Source organism: Manacus vitellinus, unplaced genomic scaffold (genome assembly GCF_001715985.3).
Source record: "Manacus vitellinus isolate BGI_N305 unplaced genomic scaffold, ASM171598v3 scaffold_74_pilon, whole genome shotgun sequence".
NCBI lineage: Eukaryota > Metazoa > Chordata > Aves > Passeriformes > Pipridae > Manacus > Manacus vitellinus.
Genome location: NW_021940780.1, coordinates 1,885,379 through 1,906,698, shown reverse-complemented (window position 1 = coordinate 1,906,698; position 21,320 = coordinate 1,885,379). Strand labels below are relative to the sequence as shown.

The following is a 21,320-nucleotide window of genomic DNA, read 5'->3' as shown; positions in this document are numbered from 1 at the left end:
TTGGAAACCATTCCCCCTGGAACTGCTGGATCTCCCCCTGGTTCCACTGAGATCCAGCTCAGGCTCCGTGAGCTGCTGACAGACCTCTTGCAAATTTAAGCTTCTCTCCAGGCTCTTTGTCCAAAAGTGAAGCTTTTGTGGGTTTTTGGAGTGTGTTTGGGGGGTTTTATTTGTAATATAATTGTGCTTCTCCTTTTCTGCCCCATGCACAACACGGAGGCTTCGTGCTGTGTCCGTGCCTCTGGGTGGTGTCTCATGGATAAGGAATGTCTGTGCTGGGATTAATCTGGTGTCTTCCTACCACTGGGGGGGAGTGACACAGCTTAACCTGCTCTTCCCATCGTGTTGCTGCCAAACTGGGCCTCCTGAGAACCTCCCAGCTCTCCACAGGGATCCCTCAGGGCCCTGGAGAGCCCAGGCTGTGCTAGGTTCCCTCTGCCCTCCGTGTTTGTGGGGCTGGCTCTGGGGGAACCCAGCACCCACCCCCACTTGGGCAGTGCCTCTGGAGTTCCTTTGCCATCCATTCTGAGGACTCACCTTCTGCCCTGAAGCAGGAGAGTTGCTTCTTATCTTCCCCTCGTGACTCTGGCTGCTGTCATCAGTCATAAAGTTATGTGCTGCCTTTCCCCAATGCTCCTTCCTCTGACCTTCCCTCCTCATGGATTCCATGTCTTACACTTCCCACTAATCCAGCTTGGAGGCCTGTGAACCAAATAACATGAGATGTTGCCTCTGGTTGTGCTCATCACGAAACAAACCCATCTTCTGGGTCGTGTTCTCCACCTCGTCCTCTTTATTTAGATTAAATTTGTTAGACTTCAGTGCTGCTTTTCATCCAGGAGGATAAAAGGAGCAGGATCATCACTCCAAAGTGAATTTCAAAGGACAGAATCTCAGCTGAAGTTTAGCTTGGAGCAAAAAGACTTAACTTCAGATATTCCTGCAAATTGGAGGACAAAAGTCCCTGCCTTATTTTCCCTTCTTGCTGCTCTGTCGGGATTTAAATGAAGGGGTTTGATTTTTTTTCCTGCCATGGCCGTGTTTGTCATGCACAGTTTCCTTTTGCTTTCAAGTCTGAGAGAGGTCAGATTAAATACACACACTAAAAAAGAGGCTGAGCAGCACAAATCCCTGCAGATGGGCTGTTTGGGACTCCCAGCAGCAGGAAGCATCACTTGCAAACAGGGAAAATATGCCAGCAATTTGTCTTTTCTAACCTTGTGCAGAACCACTGGGGAGGAGGTTTTATGTGCAGTGCCCCTCTGCTCTGCCTTCACTCAGTCTGGCAAGGCAAGATACTCCAAAATTGCCTTTTGTTGTTGTTGTGCAGGGGCAGAAGTGAGTTCCTTTACTTCAGTGCTGGGATGTCAGTGCTTAAATTTTGGGATGTGAAACCTGTCTGGTGCAGCAGGGAGAGGGAAGGGAACTGCAGTGTTCAGTTCTCTGGCTTGTGGCTGTTGTGATCTTTGGGGAGGGGAAGGGAACTGGGGAGTTCTTTGCTCTTTGGTTTGAATTCCCTCTCTGTGTTCTCACAAGAAAGGCTGCTCTGACACCCACCCACCTTTCCCTGGACTCTGGGGCTGCTCAGGCTGCTTTTGTCTGGAGCTAAAGCAGCAATTTAGGGAAAAATGCAGCCTGGTATTTGGATAATGTCTGTTTGTCCCAGAAAAAACCCGAGGCATCTGCAAATTGCATGTAGGAATCCCTGTGTGTGTGTGTGTGTGTGAGACGTGCAGCACAAGGATGAGGAGCTGTTGGGATGAATCCAGAGGGGGCCAAGAGCTGGAGCCCCTCTGCTCTGGAGACCCTCTGGGAGAGCTGGGGGGGTTCACCTGGAGAAGGGAAGGATCCAGGGAGAGCTGAGAGCCCCTTCCAGGGCCTGAAGGGGCTCCAGGAGAGCTGGAGAGGGACTGGGGACAAGGGATGGAGGGGCAGGACACAGGGAATGGCTTCCCACTGCCAGAGGGCAGGGTTAGGGGGGATAGTGGGAAGGAATTCTTGGCTGTGAGGGTGGGGAGGCACAACCATGGCCAGGAATCCCAAAGAGCACTTTGGGACAGCTGTAACCACGGGAGGAAACTTCAGCAGACAAAGTGTCATCAGCCAATTCAGGAGTTGGCCCAGACGCTCTGCCTTCAACCTCCTGAGTCTGCTGACACGTTCATTAACAGGTTANNAGGGCCTGAAGGGGCTCCAGGAGAGCTGGAGAGGGACTGGGGACAAGGGATGGAGGGACAGGACACAGGGAATGGCTTCCCACTGCCAGGGGACAGGGTTAGGGGGGATAGTGGGAAGGAGTTCTTGGCTGTGAGGGTGGGGAAGCACAGCCATGGCCAGAAATCCCAAAGAGCACTTTGGGACAGCTGTAACCACGGGAGGAAACTTCAGCAGACAAAGTGTCATCAGCCAAGTCAGGAGTTGGCCCAGACACTCTGCCTTCAACCTCCTGAGTCTGCTGACACGTTCATTAACAGGTTATTAATGTCCATCCTCTGCCTGGTGCCTGGTCCTCACCTGAGCAGTGCCAGTGACACTGCAGTGTCCCAGGGCACGTCCTGGGGGACTCCAGAGGGAGCTGGGGTTGTGTCATCCTTCCACTCTGATCCTGCTGCAGCTCGGGGAGGTTTGGAGATATCCCATCCCAGTCATGGATTGCAACATCCCTGCTTGATCTCTGGGATTTGGCAGGTTTATCCCAACAGGAGGCACGGCCACAGGGAGTTTGCTGCCCTTTGGGTTGGGTTTTGCTGCTGCAACCCCCTGCAGGATTATTGCCTGGGTCTGTTGGAACAAATTCTTCTGAACTGAATCAAGTCCAGCATTCCCCATCAGTTCATCTTCGGCCATGAACATTATCCAGATTTTTCTGTTAAAATGTTGATGGAGTGTTTTTTAATTTTGGGCCTATTCTGGGGCCTTTGAGGTGTTGATGAACATCCAGATCACCAGTCAGTTTTTAATATATTGATTTACAGCACCCTTGGGGGGAGGGAGAGGAAACTGGATGTCGAAGCAGCTCGTGCCTTAGGAGCAAAAGCCCAGGAATATTCCTGCAACCTGGAATATTCCCAAAATTCTCTGGAAAACCATGTGGTGGATTCAATGCAAAGTCCATGTGTGTCTGCAGGCATAAATCAGTGCCTCTGGGAACACTCCCTGCCCTGCAGCACAGGAAAAGAAGTGTCTGCCTGTGCTCAGATCCAGCAGGGATTCACATCTCCTGCTCCTGGGGGACTATTTTTAGTTCCAATATTTGAGAGGCAGCTCCTATCTGTGAGATAATTTCCTGTGTGGTCACCCACAGTCGTTTGGAGCCTTTCCAGGAGGCAATAATTCCTCATCCTGACGGGAAAGATGGGCACTGGATGTGGGTCTGTGACAGAAAAGCTCCACTCTTTTATTTATTTATTTGGTTTTCCAGGCAGAGCCCTTCAAATCCAAACCTTGGGCGGTCTGAAGGATTTTCCCAAAGCCTCCTGAAAACGTTTGTGGGATTTATTTGCTTTCTTTAAAACAAACACGGTGTTTATTCACTAATAAATTAGCTCAGGGATATGTAAATATAAGATTTCTGCGTGTGGGAAGGTTGCCTTGTGTGTGATCTGTGCTTAAATCCATGTTTAAATAAATTAAGATGCCCCAGTTTGGTAGAGGAGTGTCTGTCCTGACTTTGCTGATCAGCTCATGGACCCAGAGAAAAGCCTTTCCCTGCTTTTATGTCTCTTTATTTGGGCTGGTTTGAAAGCAAATTCAAATTAAACTTTCTCCTCTTGTCTCCAGGGAAGGCTCTGCTTTTGGGCTTAATCCTATTCCCTATGGAAATCTGATAAGATCCAGATTAGCTTTGTCTTTGGGAGGGATTAAATTTGTGGAGAATCTCAAGTTTTCGTGCTAAAATTGGGTCTTGTCTGGGGAGATCCTTGAGTAGCAAATAATCAGAGTATTTTTTAGCATAGAATAGGGGTGGGTTTTATCAGAACATCAAATTTGTGGTGTTTTCCAACACTCCACTAGTGAGTGCTATGAAATGCTATAAAAAAATGATAATTCCTGATTGATCCCTGATGCCTGAGGTCGTGGGCAGGTTGTCCTAAGGACTCCTAGATCTGTATTCTGGGCAATAAAACAACTGTATTATTATCCTGGCTGTGAAGAATAAGATTTCTTCCCCTTGCAGGGCAAAATCTGGGAATAGATACCCCCTCCCCCTTTTCCAGAGGATTCCTCACCCCTTAATGACTTTATAGCGCTTTTCCAAAATGCTGCCCTGCCTTGGGCAGGTGCCACCAGCCAATAATTGAACCCCTGGCCCCTCATAATTGTATTTTTCCCTTTTTTTTTAGCCATCTACAACTACGAGGCCGCTCAGGACGTGGAGCTGTCGCTGCAGGTCGGGGACACCGTTCACATCCTGGAGATGTACGAAGGTGGGTCCCACTTCTTGCTGCTGCTTTTTTGGGAAGGAAAATGTAACAAATGGAGGTTATTTTTCTGAAATAACAGCAATTTTACATCTGTGTTTTCCACTCCTGCCGTGCCTGAAGTGCTTTGTTACTCGGTACTGAGTTTTAAAATGGTTTTAAAAATGCAGAAAATAGAGAAAATTTAACGTAGCTTTTGGGTTCCTGGCAGAGTTTAACAAGGTGAGATTTCTCTGTGTCTCAAGGCAGAGCTACAGGATAAAGAAACACTTAATTCTGGCTCCTCATTCCTGTTTTCACACCACGCCTCTTTGCTTTGGCTCCTCTTTGGGCCGTGCCAGGCCTGGCACTTCCATTGGTCTGATGAAGTGATCCAGCTGAAAAATAATAATAATAATAATAAAAATAGCTGTATATAACAGGCAAAATATCTCTACATAAGAGGCAAAATATCTGTATATAACAGGCAAAATGTCTGTGCATAAAAGGAGAAATATCTGTGTATAACAGGGAAAATATCTGTAGATAAGAGGGAAAATATCTGTAGATAACAGGCAGAATATCTGTAGATAATCCTACTAATTTGTGACTTGATTCTGCAAAAAGACCCAAGAAAGAGGGAGTGTCAAGAAGCAAAATTCATGCAGAGGATGCATTTTATATTTCCCAAAATGCTGGGGTGTTTCTTTCTTTCTTTCTCACGATTTTTAAGCAACCTCATTGTTTAACTTGTAATCAGCTCTTTAAACAGGTAGTCAAGAACAGGGAATGAACACCCAAATAACATCCCTTTTTTTTTTTGCCTGGAATGTCCCAGGCTGGAATTTTCTCTGGTGGGAGAGAGAAAATCGCCTGGAAATTGTTGAGGAGAGTGAATGTTTTCATCTGGGAAAGGGGAAAAGGGATTGTTTTCATCTGGGAAAGGGGAAAAGGGATTGTTTTCATCTGGGAAAGGGAAAAAAGGGATTGTTTTCAGCTGCTGAGCCCTCCGTGTGCAATCAAAGCCCGTGGCTGAGGCACCTCGGAATTCCCGCCGTCCAACTCGACCCTTTTCCCACAAAGTGCAGCCAAAAAACTCAGGCCCAGACGTTTGTGAGCGGAAAGGGGAAGGTGTGGATTGTGTCAGAGATGGGAACTCTGCTGTGGGTCTGCTCTGGTTCCCCATAAATCCATCTCAACCCCCCTCGGTTCTATATTCCGGCTGCTTGGCAGGAAATTCTCGCCTCTTGTCATCTCCAATTTTTGGGACATCAGCTCTCTGCTTTTTCCAGCTTTTTCCAGCTCCTTGTGGGTTATATTTTGGAAGGAGGGGTGTTCTCCCAGCTCCCTGTGGATTGTGTTTTGGAAGGAGGGATGTTCTCCCAGCTTTGGGTTTTGGAGGAGGGGTGTTCTCCCAACTCCTTGTGGGTTTTGGAAGGAGGGGTGTTCTCCCAGCTCCCCATGGGTTGTGTTTTGGAAGAGGGATGTTCTCCCAGCTCCTTGTTGGTTGTGTTTTGGAAGGAGGGATGTTCTCCCAGCTCCTTGTGTGTTTTGGAAGGAAGGATGTTCTCCCAGCTCCCAGTGGGTTTTGGAAGGAGGGATGTTCTCCCAGCTCCCTGTGGGTTGGGTTTTGGGAGGAGGGATGTTCTCCCTCCTGCCAACAGAGCTCCAGGGTTTTGTTCCTCTAATCTCTGTTCTTATCTGGGTACACAAGTCTCAACCCAGGGAAAACTTTCCATGCCACCAGGGCGGAGGCTCTGCAGGAAGAAAAAGCTCAGAGATGCCCCAGGAGGCCCTTTTTTGAGCAGGGTGTGAGTTATCCCTGCAGCTCCTGGCCAAGGCTGTTCCATGGGCTATCTCTGACGTTCCTTAGGGAATTGTTGTCAAGTTTTCACTTGGAAAAATCCTGCTTTAGCTCTTACTCCCCACCTCAGCATCTGGTGTGAGTCACCAGGAGGTTCTCAGGGCTGTTGTTGGTCACCTGGAACGTTCCTCCTTTCTCCTCCTGGTTTCCTCAGCCAGGTGTCAAAGAGCCTTCCCAGGAGAGCTCTTTGTGTGGGATTTGGGCTGGCCCTGCCCTGTCTGGAGGGCTCCAAGTGCACAGTGTGTCCCCTGGCAGGGAGGCAGCAGGGTTGGGCTTTTGGTGTGAACAAGAAACGTTATCTGGCCCTGGAGACACAACACTGATAGAGCTGAGCCCCTGGGGGAGAGGAGAGGGCGATAAAGCGAATTAAAGTGTCAGCAGAAGGTGCAGTTTGGGCCAACCTTTGGCTTGGCCAGGGGCTGAGGTGTCTCACCAACCCTTAGGGAAGCACCTACAGTCAGGGGCTGCTCTTGTGCTGCCTGATGGCTTCACAAGGAGGGCAAACACCTTGGAATTGTAAAATCCCTGCTCAGCTGTGCTCCCAGGTGCTGCCTGCAGGTAGAGGGCTGTCACAAAGGCTGGAAGGCCTTGGAAGCGTGGAATTCCTGAGCTGGAAGGGACCCCCAAGGGTCAGAGTAAAACTGCTGGCCCTGCACAGACACCCCAAAATCCCACCCTGTCTCACAGTGTTGTCCAAACCCTCCTGGAGGTCACCACTTTTCTTAGGTTAAAATAAACCCAGCTTGGCCTTGCTAGCTGAGATCTCTTAGCACTGGAACCTGCAAAGTCAGGGTTATTTTTTTTATTTTTCCCCTCCCTTCCCTGGCTGCCTGTGAGGTGCTTGAAGGGCACAAGGTATTTGTGCAGAATTCCTTGTTCCACTTGATAACGAGATAACGCAGCGTGGGCTTCTGCCAAAAATATTTGAGACTCTGCACACGCTGCAAAATCTCCAAGGAAAGAAGGAAAACTTGCTGCATCCAGTGCTTTGGAGGCTGGTTCAGTGCAGGATTTACTCTCTGGGAATCTGTCCTTGAGGATGAGCTGGGAGGAGATGTTGCTGTTTAGAGGAAACTCTTATTATTTATTATTTTTATTATTATAATTTCAGGGAAGCTGTGGGAAATGGCCCAGTTGTGGGGAGAAGGAATGTCTGCTCACATACCTGGTTCTCATGGCTTTCTTCTCCTGCTGAAAATCAGTTTACACTGACTTTCTGCCTGGTTTCAGCCTTTTCTCTGAGCCCTGGAGGGGGTGAAGCAATCCCTGTGTGTGGGGGGAGACAGGACAGGGCCCTGCAGGAGGAACAAAGACCTTGTGGTTCAACCCCTGACCTGGGCTTGCCCCACCCTGGAGAACTTGCCAGCATCAAACCACTGCCATTGGAATATTTTCTTGTAGATTTTCCCATCTTTTCCGTGCTGCAGAAAATCCATTTAATGAAAGGTAAAACTGAGGACCTGATCCCAAGAAACACCCAAACTTTTGGATATTTTTTTTGCCAGCTCAGTGTTCTTTTTGTGGTCTCAACCAGATTTCAGTTCGTTGTAGGAGCTTAAATGTGCTGGGTCATCATCAACTGAAGAACTTTTCTCCTGCTTGGTGAAAATACCCAAACACTTCAATAATCTCTCATTCCTCTGAAGTTTAGGCATATTTTGGGGGGTTTTTAATAAGAAGAAATCACGTCATCAGTCGACCACTGGCAAAAGATGGTGTTCCTGTTCCAGGGATGGGCAAAATTACTGAAAACAGGAGCAGAATTCCGATAAAAAATGGCACGAGGTGCTTGCAGAAATAGCTTTTGCATCATCAGACACAACAGGGTTTGATGCAATGATTGCAAAACATTTGACAGGAATGTGCTCAGTGCCAAGAGGCCATTTGAAATATGAGGAAGTTGTGCTGTGGAGGGGCTGAGAGTGGCAGATGGAATTGAGATCGCTGGGAAAACACTCCTGGCAAATTCCGGGGGCTTTGTCTCACACCCTGAGCAACTTGGACTTTACTGTTCAATTAATGACAACTTAGGTAAAAATAGAACCTAAATCTTCTCATCCCTAATCCAGTACCTCATCCATGGGTCCATGGTCAATGGATAATCTTATTTTCATCCTGTGCAAGGAATGGAATTTCTTCTTTGCTCCTGACTTATTCCTGGAATATTGGGGTTTCTGTGGTTGAGGTGCCTCCTCATTGCTGCAGAAAGGGGTCAAAACTGCACTTGAAAAGAAAAAAAGACCAAATACAACAAGAAACACACAAAAAACCCCCATCAAAACACAAATATAACCACTCTAAACTCTTAATTTATGGTCAAGGGATCTCAGATTTGTGGTTCTTCGTGGGAGGTTCCTTTCTGAATATATCAATGTTGGGGGGGGGAACAACAACAAACCCCACCAACAAACAAAAACCCAAATAAACCAGCCTCCCCTCCTCTCTTCTTCTCTCCTTTGCCTGATTATTCCCTTAAACTCCTTTGCCTTCTTGGTGCTGCCACTCAGCTGGACATAATCCTGTGGGAGCAGGGGGGTTGTCTGGCTGACTGAGCACCATCCATGAGTTAGGGACTATAATCCATATATATATATATATATATATACACATATATATTTATATATACACATATATATAGTCCCTGTGTGCTTGCTGAGGGACAGGGCCTGTGGGTTTAGTTTTTGGGCAGGTGGAACCTTAGGAAAAGAGTAAAAACTTGGGAATTGGGGTAGTGGAGAGTTGGGATCCTGGCGAGTCTTGAGGTTGGAATGTCTTTGGTGTTTTCCTGGCTGAGGGTCAGGGTGAGACTCAACCCAAGGGATGTGGCCCTTTAAAACGGGGCAGATTCTTCTCCTCATGGGTTCAGTTGGTTGTTTTCAGGGCAGGAACTTCAGGAGGACTCAGGGGATGGAAACTTGGCTGTGGCAAAGAGAGGAACCCAGTGCAGAGGGTGCTTGGTCATGCCCTGCTGGCACAGCCCAGCCAAGGGGTGCAGGGGAGGAGGGAGAGGAAGACCCCCCATCTCACATGGTTTGGAGGTGCTGGAGGAGAAGGGACAAGGACTTTCCCCCAGCTCTGCCTCTCCCCTCTCTGCTCCCTGAGCAAAGATCCCTTGAAGATGCAAGAAATTCAGCTTTTTTTTTTAGTAGGTTTGCATTTTGGTGACTTTAACATCAAAATAACCCCCTGGAAGTGTCCAAGGCCAGCTTGGAGCAGCCTGGGTTAGTAGAAGTTGTCCCTGGATGATTTTTAAGGTCCCTTCCAACCCAAACCATTCCATGGGTTTATGAAAATACAGGTCAGAGCCCAGGTGCTGAAGAGAGAAGAAATGTCCCCCTCAGTGACACGTCCTTCTGAGTCCTGGGGATCACAGCTGTTATTTTTATCTTGTACTCTCTAGATCTTGATCAGATAATATTAATAAGCAGGATCTGTGCCAGGACAAGCAGTTCAGGCTCCTCCCTAAAAAGCAGAGGTGTCTCCAGAGCAGTAAGAGCTCAAACTGGCAAAATCAATAGATTTTGGTGCTGTGGAAAGGTGGTGGGAATTACACTTGGTGTTTCGTTGCTGTAGACAAGAAAACCATAAATATAAATTATAAATATAAATGAAATATAAATGTAAATATAAATATAAATGTAAATGTAAATAAATATAAATATAGATATAAATATAAATATTTTTGTTTCCTTTGCCAGGCTGGTACCGAGGATACACCCTCCGAAATAAATCGAAGAAGGTATGACCTCCCTTTTTATGGCTCTCCTTTTCATCTCACACCTTGCCAGGCCCCATCCAGTGCTGTAATCTGCTGGATTTCTTGTCTGAATATTATGCAGCTCTCCTGGCCATTGTGTCCTTTTCTTTAGTGACAGAAAAAATGCCCCTGAGCTCAAAGTTTCAGAGCCATTAGCTGGATATTCCCCCTCTGGAATCACAAGGAATGCAGCCTGAACTCCCCAAATTAACTGCTCCACATCTGCATCCACGAGTTTATTGCTTTATTATTATTATGCTCTTGGACCTGGACACATCCAGCATTAGTTATATTTAATGGTGATATCAGATTTTTTTATTTGGCTTGGAAAATATTCCAGGAATTGCACACAGCCTGGATCTCAGCCAGGCTGCTTGAGGTTTGTGGATCTGGCCCTGAAGCTGCAGGGAAATCTGGTTTCCCAGAGGATTCCTGGCTCCTCTCTTGTGGTAGCATCCCTCAGCTGCCATTTTTTTTGGTCATAAAAAAGAATGAGAAGGGAACAGAAAAAGTTTCCTGGAAAGTTGCTCTTAAATAATAGAAATTTAGGAATTTCTACAGATGCTGGGGGAGCTTTTCTAGAGAGACACAAGTCCAGGGCAACCTGGCAGATGAGTCCAGGAATGTTTTGTAGCAAGGACAAATGAGTAGAATTGACAATTGGCAGGAATTTTCTGCATGTCATGCAGGAAGATGAGTGTCATTAGAGGGAAACAAGGAATTGCCTTCTCTGAGGTGCCAAATATCAAATATAGTGCTCAAATGTGGACTCTTTAATGGCTTTTTTTCCTGTGATACTGGGACATTTCTTTCCCTTTTTCCCTCCTTTCTGCTAAATGTATTTTTGTCCCCCTCCTAACCCAGGCTGTGCTTGATTCCTCTGATTTCTCTGTTTATTTTTAGGGCATTTTCCCCGAAACGTACATCCATTTAAAAGAGGCCATCGTGAAGGACCGGGGGTAGGTCGGCAGCCAAACCAGGGGAATGTAAACCCCAAAACCCCCCATTCCAGGAGCTGTGGGGGTGCCAAACACTCCTGCTCTGCCTCTGAGCAGGGTGTGCCTCCTGTGCCAGGCTTCCAGGGCTGCATAATTTCATTTTTCAGAGCAGCTGTGGGGTGGGTGCAGGAGGAGGCTCTTGGCAGGATTTAGGAAGCTCTGCTAGACCAGTTAGGAGTGGGGCAGGTCAGTGGAGCTCCTCTGAGAACTCCTGCAAGTCAGGAGAGCCTCCTGCTCCCAGGCAAGGACCCAGCAGGAGTGTGGAGTCCTTCCTGTCTTGGAAAACATTTAAGGAAATGACTCCTGGTAGCTGAGTCTCTGGTTGTCAGAGCCAGAGGAAAACAGCAGTTGCAAAGGAGGAAGCTTTGTAAAGTGCTCTTTTATTTTTATTTGTTAAATGACTGTTACCACTGCATGGGGTGGTTCTTCCAAACTGAATTTCTGCCTATTTATTCTGTTTCTGGGATGGATGCATTGGGAATAACAAGACTGAAAGAGGCTTGGATTAAAAATGGATAATGAATGTGCCTGTGTGTGCTGGAGAACATCTTTAGAGTCTTGCCATCCTGTCTGAGTGAACTGTGTGGAAATTATCCCCTCTGAAACTTCCTTTTACATATTTATCAAAAAAAAAAAGGATGTTTGACCATGAAGTTTTAACCCTGAGTGTAAAACCTTCCATTTTCTCCTTTTTTTCCCCCTCCAGGCAACACGAAACGGTGATTCCAAGTGAGTTACCCCTGGGCCAGGAGCTCACCTCCACCCTGAGGGAGTGGGCAGTTATCTGGCACAAGTTGTATGTGGTGAGTTTTCTTCACTTTTATCACAAAACCTCAGGTGAGATGAGCCTGGGCTGTTGGCAGGGATGTCAAGCAGCATTTTAACACTTCCATTGTGGCAAAAGTGGTGTTGAGAGAGGCTAGAAGTGCTCTGCTGCACTGCTGTGGGCTCACAGAGCTGAGGTTTGGTGTCATCTTCCTGCATGACATGCAGAAAATTCCTGCCAATTGTCAATTATCCTCATTTGTCCTTGCTACAGAACATTCCTGGACTCATCCACCAGGTTGCCCTGGCCTTGTGTCTCTCTAGAAAAGCTCCCCCGGCATCTGTAGAAATTCCTAAATTTCCAGTATTGAAGAGCAACTTTCCAGGAGACTTTTTCTGTTCCCTTTTTCATTCCTTAACCCCCTGGCCCAGCTCCAGCCACTGCAGGGTGCTGGGGCTGTGATCAGTGCCTGGGCTGGCCCCTGGGAGCTCTCCCAAGGATTTAGTTCCCAGTAGGGTGAGGAAAGACCCCTCATCTGCTGGATCTGTTGAGCCCCCTGACCATGGGAGTCACCTCAGCACCATCACAAGGCAGGACAGGGATTTTTTGGGCTCCCTCAGGTGGGTTTATCTTGCTCCAAGAGCTCCCAGCGAGTTGCCTTCTTTCGAAGGGGATTATTAAGGCACATTAAAAACTCAGAGTTGACTTTTCTTCCATTAGCAGCGAGTTCAGCCTGCCCAGAATGTGCTTTAATTGAGATGAGGGGGTTTAAATCTAATCACTGAGCAAATTTTCCTGTTGGAGATCTCACCAGGCCACAAAGTTCATTCTGTTTGTGTGCCACGAAACCACAAGAATTTGTTCCACCCTCTTAATTTAATGAGAAGCTGTATGGGATGGAATTACTGCCTGAAAAGAGAGTTTTGTTCCTGGCTTTTTTTTTGTTGTTGTTGTTGTTTAATTCCTGAATGACTTGAGGATTGTAGCCTCAGAATCTATTTTTTTTTGAAGAGCAGAAATCTTTTCATGTTCTTGTGCTTCACCAATATAAGTCCTAAAATAGGCTTGGAAAATGTTGTGGTTTGAAATGGATTTGAGTTTGTTTTATTTTCCCTTGCAGTGTGTATTAAAAGAATAAAAAAAAAAAAAGGCTAAAGGAGGAAGGAGATATTTGAGGAGAAAAAGGAAACATGAGGGGATTTTTTTTTTCCTTTGGCAGCATTTAATTTCACTGCTTTAATTCCTGTGGGTTTCATTACAGCAGTGGGTTTATCTCCACTGCAAAATAAATATAAAAATGGGGGGGAGGTTAACTTGCTTTAGTTAATAGGAATTAGGTGTGGAGATAACTCAGCTTTAGCTGATGGCACATTGAGGTCTGCTCTGTATTGCCCTGAAAACCCACACAAATTGCCTTTTCCTTGCAAGTATTTTTATGCAAGGACACCGTTTTTTTCTTTGTTTATTAAATATATCTCTTTGTTTGTTAAATATATCTCTGATATCCTCCCTGTAACAACTCAAACCTCTTGTAGTCTCTGTCACCCAAATCGAAAAGAAGATGGTTGTTTAGATTTGGGGGGAAATATGAGTGATTTATATCCTTCATGTAATTTAATTAATCATTCACGTTATTTGACAGAGATGAGAATGGGGAAATCACTGAACTGAGTTTCCCTTTCTGCTGTGGGGGAGCAGTTGGGGTTTGCAGTTAAAAATTAACAGCCCTGCTGCTGTTAATTTAATTAAGTCACACCCCAGTCAGGACCAGCAAGGAACCACTGGCCAGTTCCCACTGGCTGTGGGTGGGAGGGAGCCAAAAACCTCTTGAAAGGTCATTTTGGAGCTGAATAACCATAATCATTGTCCCAGAAACTTCCAGTTTGTGGCCCTTCCCTGGGAAAATGAGCTGCTCTTGGCACTCAGAGTCCTCCCAGGTGGCGAAGAGAGGAGGAGACTTGGACTTCCTCTTTAATGGTTTAAATGTTTTAAATGGTTTAATATTTTGTCTGACACTTTTAAAAGCTTATTTACTTCTCCAAGCACACCTTGCTCCAAACAGGGTAGGTTTGCACACACCCATCCATGTTTTAATTACAACCTTGGAGCTTGGAATTAGAGGAACAAGGTGCATAGATGGGAGTGATTTTGTCAGGGTGGAACCAGCAGGAAAAGTATTTTTGTTAATTAAGGATGATAACAGCAGGGATGGCAGGAGGAAACTCTTCAGCAGGAGTTTTTGATGTCCTATTCAGTGAGTGCTGGGTAATCACAGCAGAGATGGAAATGCAAACAGGAGGATCCACTCAGCTGATTGGTTTAGAGCATTTTTAGGGCAATCCCTGACGTGGTTCTGAGCAGCTACAGCTGGGGTGGGGTGTGAAAACATGGGTATGAAAACATGGGCTGGGCCAAGAGCTCTCTGGGAGCAGGGACAGGCCCCAAGGGAATGGCAGGAGCTGGGGCAGGAGGGGGTTCAGCTGGATGGAAGGGAAAGGTTCTTCCCCCAGGGGGTGGTTGGGAGCTGAATATTTGTTCTTTCTGTGTTTCCCCCAGGGTTTGGTCACAGCCCTCCAAACCTGACAGAGCTCAAAGAGCTTTTGGACAACTCTCTCAGCACAGGGTGGGGTTGTTGGGTTGGATGGATGATCTTTGTGGGTCCCTTCCAGCTCAGGACACTCCATGATTCTCTATTAAGTTGCCATTCCTGTCTCAGTCTGCTAGAACACCCTTGTGGTCACTCAACATCCTCTCTCTGCCCTGTACATAAAATTCCCCAGCAGAGCACTTTTGAAGTGCTGGAAAACACCAGAAGCCTATTTTTAGTCTGTGGGGTTTTTCTGGAAAAAAAAATGTCCTGGGGAAAGGTGGAGCCCTTGAAGGCACTTAAAGATCTTAAAGACACTTAAACCTTGGCCATGCAAAGCACTGGAGAACTCATTCCTGGGGTCTCATCTTGCACTATCACACAGGGCCTGTTTCTCAGGTATTTGTAGTTAAATACAACTTGTGGGGTTCTGTAGCTGAGGGCAGTTCTGAGCTCACTGAGCTCAGTGGTTTCAGGCTTTTCTTGTTTAAAATTGTCCCTTTTTTTCCTGCAGAACAACAAGACAACCCAGTTCAGGCACGTGCAGCAGCTGACCTACAGCCTGATAGAGTGGAGGTCCCAGATCCTCTCGGGGACCCTTCCCAAGGATGAACTGGCTGAGCTCAAGAAGAAAGTCACTGCCAAGATTGACTATGGCAACAGGTAAACCCAAACTCTGCCTGGGGGGCAGGGGGGGATCCCAAATCCCAGGAAATGCACAGTGGGAGTGACCACACACTGAATTAGGCTGGGATTTTTCCCTTGGAAGGGCGATGGTGGCAGCTTGGAGAGCCCATCAGGGTGGGACTGCCTGGCAGGTGGGTTTGCAGCAGTGGGTTCTTCACATGCCAGAGATCTCTTGGACTTGGCAGGAAGCCTCACCTGTCTTAATTCTTCATAAATCTGGCCTTGGTGGCATTTCCCAGGGAGAACAATTTGTTCCTGGTTGGCTGGAGGCAGGATTTGGCTGCTGGTGGTGAAATAAATAAATTGCTTTATCAGCAACTGAGGAACAGGATTCTGTTGGCCACCAGAACTCCAGCTCTCACTGGTTTGCACAGAACAGGGAACAACTCCAGAGCTCATTTATCTGCCTGTCAGACCTGATTCAAGTCAAATAAGTCAATTAAGAAGAAAGCTTGTGGCAAAGAATAATAATCAGCTTGGTAGGTACACATCCACCTTTTAAAACAAAGCCCTGCAAGCAAGAATGAGGGAGATGCCACCCTGGAATTGAGTTCCCTGGTTCATCTGTGCTCTTGAAGCCCCCTTTGCTGCTCCCCAACTGAATCAAAATCCCCCTCTTGTGCCCTGTGCTGCTCAGGATCCTGGGCTTGGACCTGGTGGTGCGAGATGACAACGGGAACATCTTGGACCCGGATGAGACCAGCACCATCTCCCTCTTCAAGGCCCACGAAACTGCCTCCAAAAGGATTGATGAGAGGATCCAGGAGGAGAAGGTGCACCTCCTGTCACTGCTCTGTGCTCTCCAAGTCCCTGGTGTTTGTACATTCGTGCTCCTTTGGCAGCACACAACTGAATTCCTCTGGGTTTGTTTTTCATGGAAATGTTCCCGTCCCTTGCAGTCCCTGCAGCAGAGTTTGGACCTCAGGGGGCAGCCAATCTTCAACTCCACCCACACCTACAGCCTGTATGTGAACTTCAAGAACTTTGTCTGCAACATTGGGGAAGATGCCGAGCTGTTAATGAGCCTCTACGACCCTGATCTCTCCAAATTCATCAGGTAGGGGCTGTTTTTAAGAGGTCATTTAGTCATCCTGGTGGTCCTTTTAAAGAAGCCAGTAGAGGTTGGAAAAGAAAATCCAGCAGAGAAGTTTTTTCCAGTTCTGTGGTTGCTGCCCCAGTGTGGGGGGAAAATTAATTCTGATTAATTGGGAATTAATTTCAGCTGAGATGGGAAGTCAAGGTTCTGACTCCCCTCCTTAAAGCTGAGCATTTCTGGGACACATCACCCAAAACCCCAGACTGTCTTTTTGTATTCTCAACTTTCCCAAGACTGGATGCATTTGATTATTTGTTTCCCAATAAATCATGTCCATACCTGATGTTTTCTGTCCAGGCAGTGCAGGGTCACATCAAATAACTGGGAATTATGTATTGGTAGGGAGGATGTAAAGAACTTTATCAGGGAAGCAAGTCTGTGTCAGGAACACTCTGTCTCCAGCACTAAGTTATCAGGTGTGGAAATGCAGTTGGAATTACACAGGGAGTGCTCACAATGTGCCTTCACCCTCCTCTGAAATGAGTCACCCCAGAGTCATCTTGGGATAAAAGATGTAGCAGAATTCTTCAAATATTCCTGAAAGATCAAAATCGACCTCAGAGTCCTCTTGGGATGAAAGATTTGGGCAGAATTCTTCAAATATTCCCAAAAGATCAAAACTCTTTCCAGCTTCTGGCAGGAACTGGGAATGCTGGGTGTTGATTTATTTAAATTTCTTTTTTTATTTCCTTCATTTGCAGTGAGAATTACCTGGTTCGTTGGGGCAGTAACGGGATGCCCAAAGAAATTGAGAAGCTAAATAACCTCCAGGCAGTCTTCACTGTGAGTTCAGAGCATCAGGGAATGGTTTGGGTTGGAAGGGATCAAAAAGATCACCCAGTGATGGGCAGGGACACCTCCCACTGTCCCAGATTGTTCCAACCTGGCTTTGGGCACTTCCAGGGATGGGGCAGCCACAGCTTTTCTGGGCAACCTGTGCCAGGGTGTCTCCACCTTCCCAGGGAGGAATTTTATCCCACTATCCCATCTGTCCCTGCCCTCTGGCAGTGGGAAGCCATTCCCTGTGTCCTGGCACCATAAATGTCTCTCTACACCTTCCTTGCAGGCTCCCTTGAGGTCCCACAAGGACCTTCAGGGCTCCCTTGAGGTCCCACAAGGACCTTCGGGGCTCCCTTGAGGTCCTGGAGGTCACAATTTTCACGTTTTCAGTCTCCCAGAGTGTCCTGCTCTCTCTGCCTTCCCTCCTATCCATGAAGCAGGTTTTGATATCCTTTTCTCTCACCTCACTTCCAGGACTTGAGCAGCTCTGACCTGATCAGACCCAAGATCAGCCTGGTGTGTCAGATCGTCAGGGTGGGGCACATGGAGCTCAAGGATGGCAAGAAGCACACCTGTGGGCTCAGGAGGCCCTTTGGGGTGGCAGGTAGGGCAGGGGCAGCCCCTGGAGAGTCTGCCATGGCCCAGGCACCGGGACAGGGGGCTGGGAACGGGGAATTGTGGGCTGGGGGTGTCCCAAAGCCTGGCACCCACCAGGGTCAGCATCTCTGCTGCTGCCCAGCCATAAATAGTCCCCTCTGAGACCTCGAATGAAGGTTGTCCAGGAGGATGAAATGCTGTCACTGCTCACTTTTGTCACCTCCCAGTGCAGCAGCTTTATCAGGGCTTTATCCAGGAGGGATTTTCTCCTCGGGGCTCAAGGGATAAAGCTGGAGGTTTTACAGAATGAGACACCCAATTCCTCTTTGATTCCTATGATCTCCTGGGAAAGGACTTGAAATTTGTGGTGGAAGACAAAATAAATGAGCAATAACAGCCTTTGATTATAAATGTGATTTCTCTACTGTGAAAGCCCTGAGCCCCACCTGGTTTTTACCACATATTCACACTCACGGGCTGACTTGCCCATCAGTGAAAAGGTGCTTTTTGAAAAGTTCAGATGAGGGTGGTGCTGTCTGGTGAGAATCCCAGAGTGGTTGGGACTGGAAGGGACCTTAAAGCCCCCCCAAGTTTCCCCCAGGGACACTTTTCCACCAGGCCAGGTTGCTCAGAGCCCTTGTCACGGGTGCCACTGGCCCCAAAGGAGCTGTTGTTGTTTCCATCATGAAGGGCAGAGCTCTCTGGGTGTCCTTTAGCAGTAAATGCTGTTTCCATCATGAAGGGCAAAGCTCTCTGGGTGTCCTTTAGCAGTAAATGCTGTTTCCATCATGAAGGGCAGAGCTCTCTGGGTGTCCTTGAGCAGTAAATGCTGTTTCCATCATGAAGGGCAGAGCTCTCTGGGTGTCCTTGAGCAGTAAATGCTGTTTCCATCATGAAGGGCAGAGCTCCCTGGGTGTCATTTAGCAGTAAGTGCTGCTCTGGTGTCGTTGCAGTGATGGACATAACTGACATCATCCATGGCAAGGTGGATGACGAGGAGAAGCAGCATTTTATCCCCTTCCAGCAGTAAGTACTGGCTCCAGAGGTCACAGCTCTGGCTTATTTAAAGCCATTGTCCTCTGCAGGAGGACAGATCTGTCTGGGAGGCTGGCACTGCCCCAAGGGCTCTGCAGATAGATCAGGAGCCAGCTCTTGGAAGGGGAAGGTTTCTGTCAGTCCCCTGGAGCCTTTGTTCTGTTCTCTGTGTGTCCATGACAGGCTGAATTGCTTGGGGAGTTCTGGCAGTCAGCTGGAATTTCTCCCTGGGAGAGAGAAAAGGAGAACATGGTGCTAAATAACGTTGGGAGACCTGGGGGAGGTGGTTTCCAAACTCTTTGAGGGGTGAGAAGCAAGAGTTTCAGAAACACCTGAGCACAGGGACACATCCTATCCCTGCTGGGTGGGACCTCTGCCTCTTCCCTCTCCAGATTTCCCTGGAAGGGTCAGAGGGCAGGAGGGAAGGGATTTTTCCCAGGAAGCCCAGTGAGTTCTGCGTTCCTGCAGTGCTGGTCAGCCTTGTGTGCTCTGCCTGCTCTGGGTACTCACTTTTTTGGCACATTCCAGGCACTGAAATGGAGCTTGTTTGGGTAGACCCAGCCATGTTGTTACAGTCCTAAATATAGCAATGCAAGTGCTGCAGCCAGATGTTATTACAAGGTATTTTCAGGGGAGACTTTGTTCCCCTACCCTTTCAGGGCCTGGAAGGATGGATTTTCCTTTGCAGAATAATGTCACTCTGCTGCTTTATGGTTGGGTTTTGTTTGTTTGTTTGTTTGGGAGGTTTTGGGGCTTTTGTTTGGTTTGGGGGTTTTTTGTTTGTTTGGTTTTGTTATTTTTCTTTGCTTGTTTTTGTTATTTTTCTTTGTTTGCTTGGAGGTTTTTTTGTTTGGGTCCTTTGTTTGTGTTTTGTTTTGTTTGTTGGGGGGTTGGTTTGTTTTGGGGTTTTTGTTTGGTTGGTTTGGGGTTTTTCCCCCATTTTCCTTCTGCTCTAATGAGGCTGAGTTTGAATGCACAGCTGCACACCTCAAGCTGTGAAGACATGATTTTGTGTGTCACTGTTGCTGGTGTGGGTACAGGAGTGAAGTCAGGTTCAAGATCCAAAGCTCAGTAGATGTGTCTGTGACTAGGTAGAGGTTCACCACTTGTGATCTCACAGCAGTCATTAATTCTATTAAATTAACACTAATTAATCTACGTGGCCTCTAGGGACCAGCTCTCAGGTACAACTGAAATCAGGCCTCAGCTCAGTGTTACTCATCCTAAGCCTGATGTCCTTCCTAGCTTGAGAGTTTAACTGTACTTCCCATGGCTCTGTGCAGGTGAAAAAGTAAAAGGGAACCCTTTTTAAAGGGAATCCTTTAAAAAAAAAACCATTTCCTTGGAAAACAACCAGCTGTTGGCCAGCCCTCTTCTTGCCCAGGTTGATGTTGGTGTGTGCTCTCTGATTTAGGATTGCCATGGAGACCTACATCAGGCAGAGGCAGCTGATCATGTCCCCCCTGATCACATCCCACGTGATTGGGGAGAACGAGCCCCTCACCTCGGTCTTCAACAAAGTCATCGCTGCCAAGGAGGTGAATCACAAAGGCCAAGGTACAGCCCCAGCCTGGGGAAGGGTTCCCCTGCTTGCTGAGGAGATAAAAGCCTTGTGGAAGTCCAGAGATCAGGGACTGGGGGAGTTTGATCCCTTCCCTGAGCCAAGCCTGTGTTCCCTGTGGTGGTTGTCACCCAGCACACGTGGATCTAACCCAGGAGCTCTTCTCACCTGGCTGAGAGGAGCTTCTCCAGCTGATGCTTTCCATGCTAATAATGCAATATTTCCAACCTAAAGCTGTTTATGTGGACATAAAATCCTGTCAGGTGAACGTTGCTGCGTGTCCTGAATGGCTTCGGGTTTAAAGTGAATTATTCAGGGTCCTTCTGCCCTTCCCTGTGTGTGTGGCCTTTGCTCAAACACACTCAGGGTTCACCTCAGAAAGTTTGTGTTTTACTTCAGAGCATCTTCCTGCCCAGTAAAGTCTCCCTCAGCCTTAGGGAGATGCAGAACTGGGCAAGAAAGAACCAGCTCGGGATATTTAAGGAATTGATGCAGGAAGGTCACAGGAGGAAAAAGGTTTTTACAAACATGGGCTTAAAATTCATGGGTTTGTACCTTTTTTTTTTTTTTTTGGCAGTAAACAAGTGTTATCATCCTTTTCTCAGGTCTTTGGGTCTCCCTGAAGCTGCTCCCTGGGGATCTGGCTCAGGTTCAAAAGGATTTCTCCCACCTTGTAGACAGATCCACTGCTGTGGCTCGGAAAATGGGATTCCCTGAGATCATTCTTCCTGGTAGGTCCCCTGTGCCTCTACAGAGGGAAAGAGCCAGTTAAAATTCTGGAGTTTCTGCTATAAAAAGATATATTTTGAAGCTGTCTGAAAACTTTCTATTTTTCTTCACGTTTCTGGACGATTTTAAATTGGTTTTGTCAAAAGAATTGAAAACATGAGTTTCCTTTCTGATTGAAAAATAATAGTTTTTTGGATTAAAATATCTTTTTAGTCACAGACAGTTTTGGTGGGTGTAGGTTTGACCCTGTATAATCCATTCTAAGTGGATTTAACCCTGTAAAAAAAAATACATAGGGACAAGAGGTATATGAAAAGGAAAACGGTTCATTTTTAAAAGGATTTTGTGTAATATGAGATGGAGGTGAAATGCTGGGATGTTGGGTGTCATTAAAAGCCCCTTCCAATATTCTGTGATTCTGGGACTTACCCAAAGGCTGAGGAGAAGATGAGGGTGACGTGGT

At 47.1% G+C, this 21,320-nt stretch overlaps 1 protein-coding gene across 1 annotated transcript in view; it reads left to right on the top strand.

Moving 5' to 3' along the window:
• Positions 1-4,345: 4,345 nt before the first annotated feature.
• DOCK5 (dedicator of cytokinesis 5) overlaps positions 4,346-21,320 on the top strand; it is a 60,506-nt gene continuing 43,531 nt past the window's right edge. The window contains exons 1-12 of the mRNA XM_029964567.1: positions 4,346-4,427; positions 9,963-10,003; positions 10,925-10,980; positions 11,726-11,822; positions 14,887-15,035; positions 15,697-15,832; positions 15,959-16,116; positions 16,857-16,938; positions 17,410-17,539; positions 18,486-18,558; positions 19,982-20,124; positions 20,734-20,859. Of these exons, the coding sequence (XP_029820427.1) occupies positions 4,418-4,427; positions 9,963-10,003; positions 10,925-10,980; positions 11,726-11,822; positions 14,887-15,035; positions 15,697-15,832; positions 15,959-16,116; positions 16,857-16,938; positions 17,410-17,539; positions 18,486-18,558; positions 19,982-20,124; positions 20,734-20,859 (1,201 nt within the window). The 5' untranslated portion in view covers positions 4,346-4,417. The remainder of the gene's footprint in view (positions 4,428-9,962; positions 10,004-10,924; positions 10,981-11,725; positions 11,823-14,886; positions 15,036-15,696; positions 15,833-15,958; positions 16,117-16,856; positions 16,939-17,409; positions 17,540-18,485; positions 18,559-19,981; positions 20,125-20,733; positions 20,860-21,320) is intronic.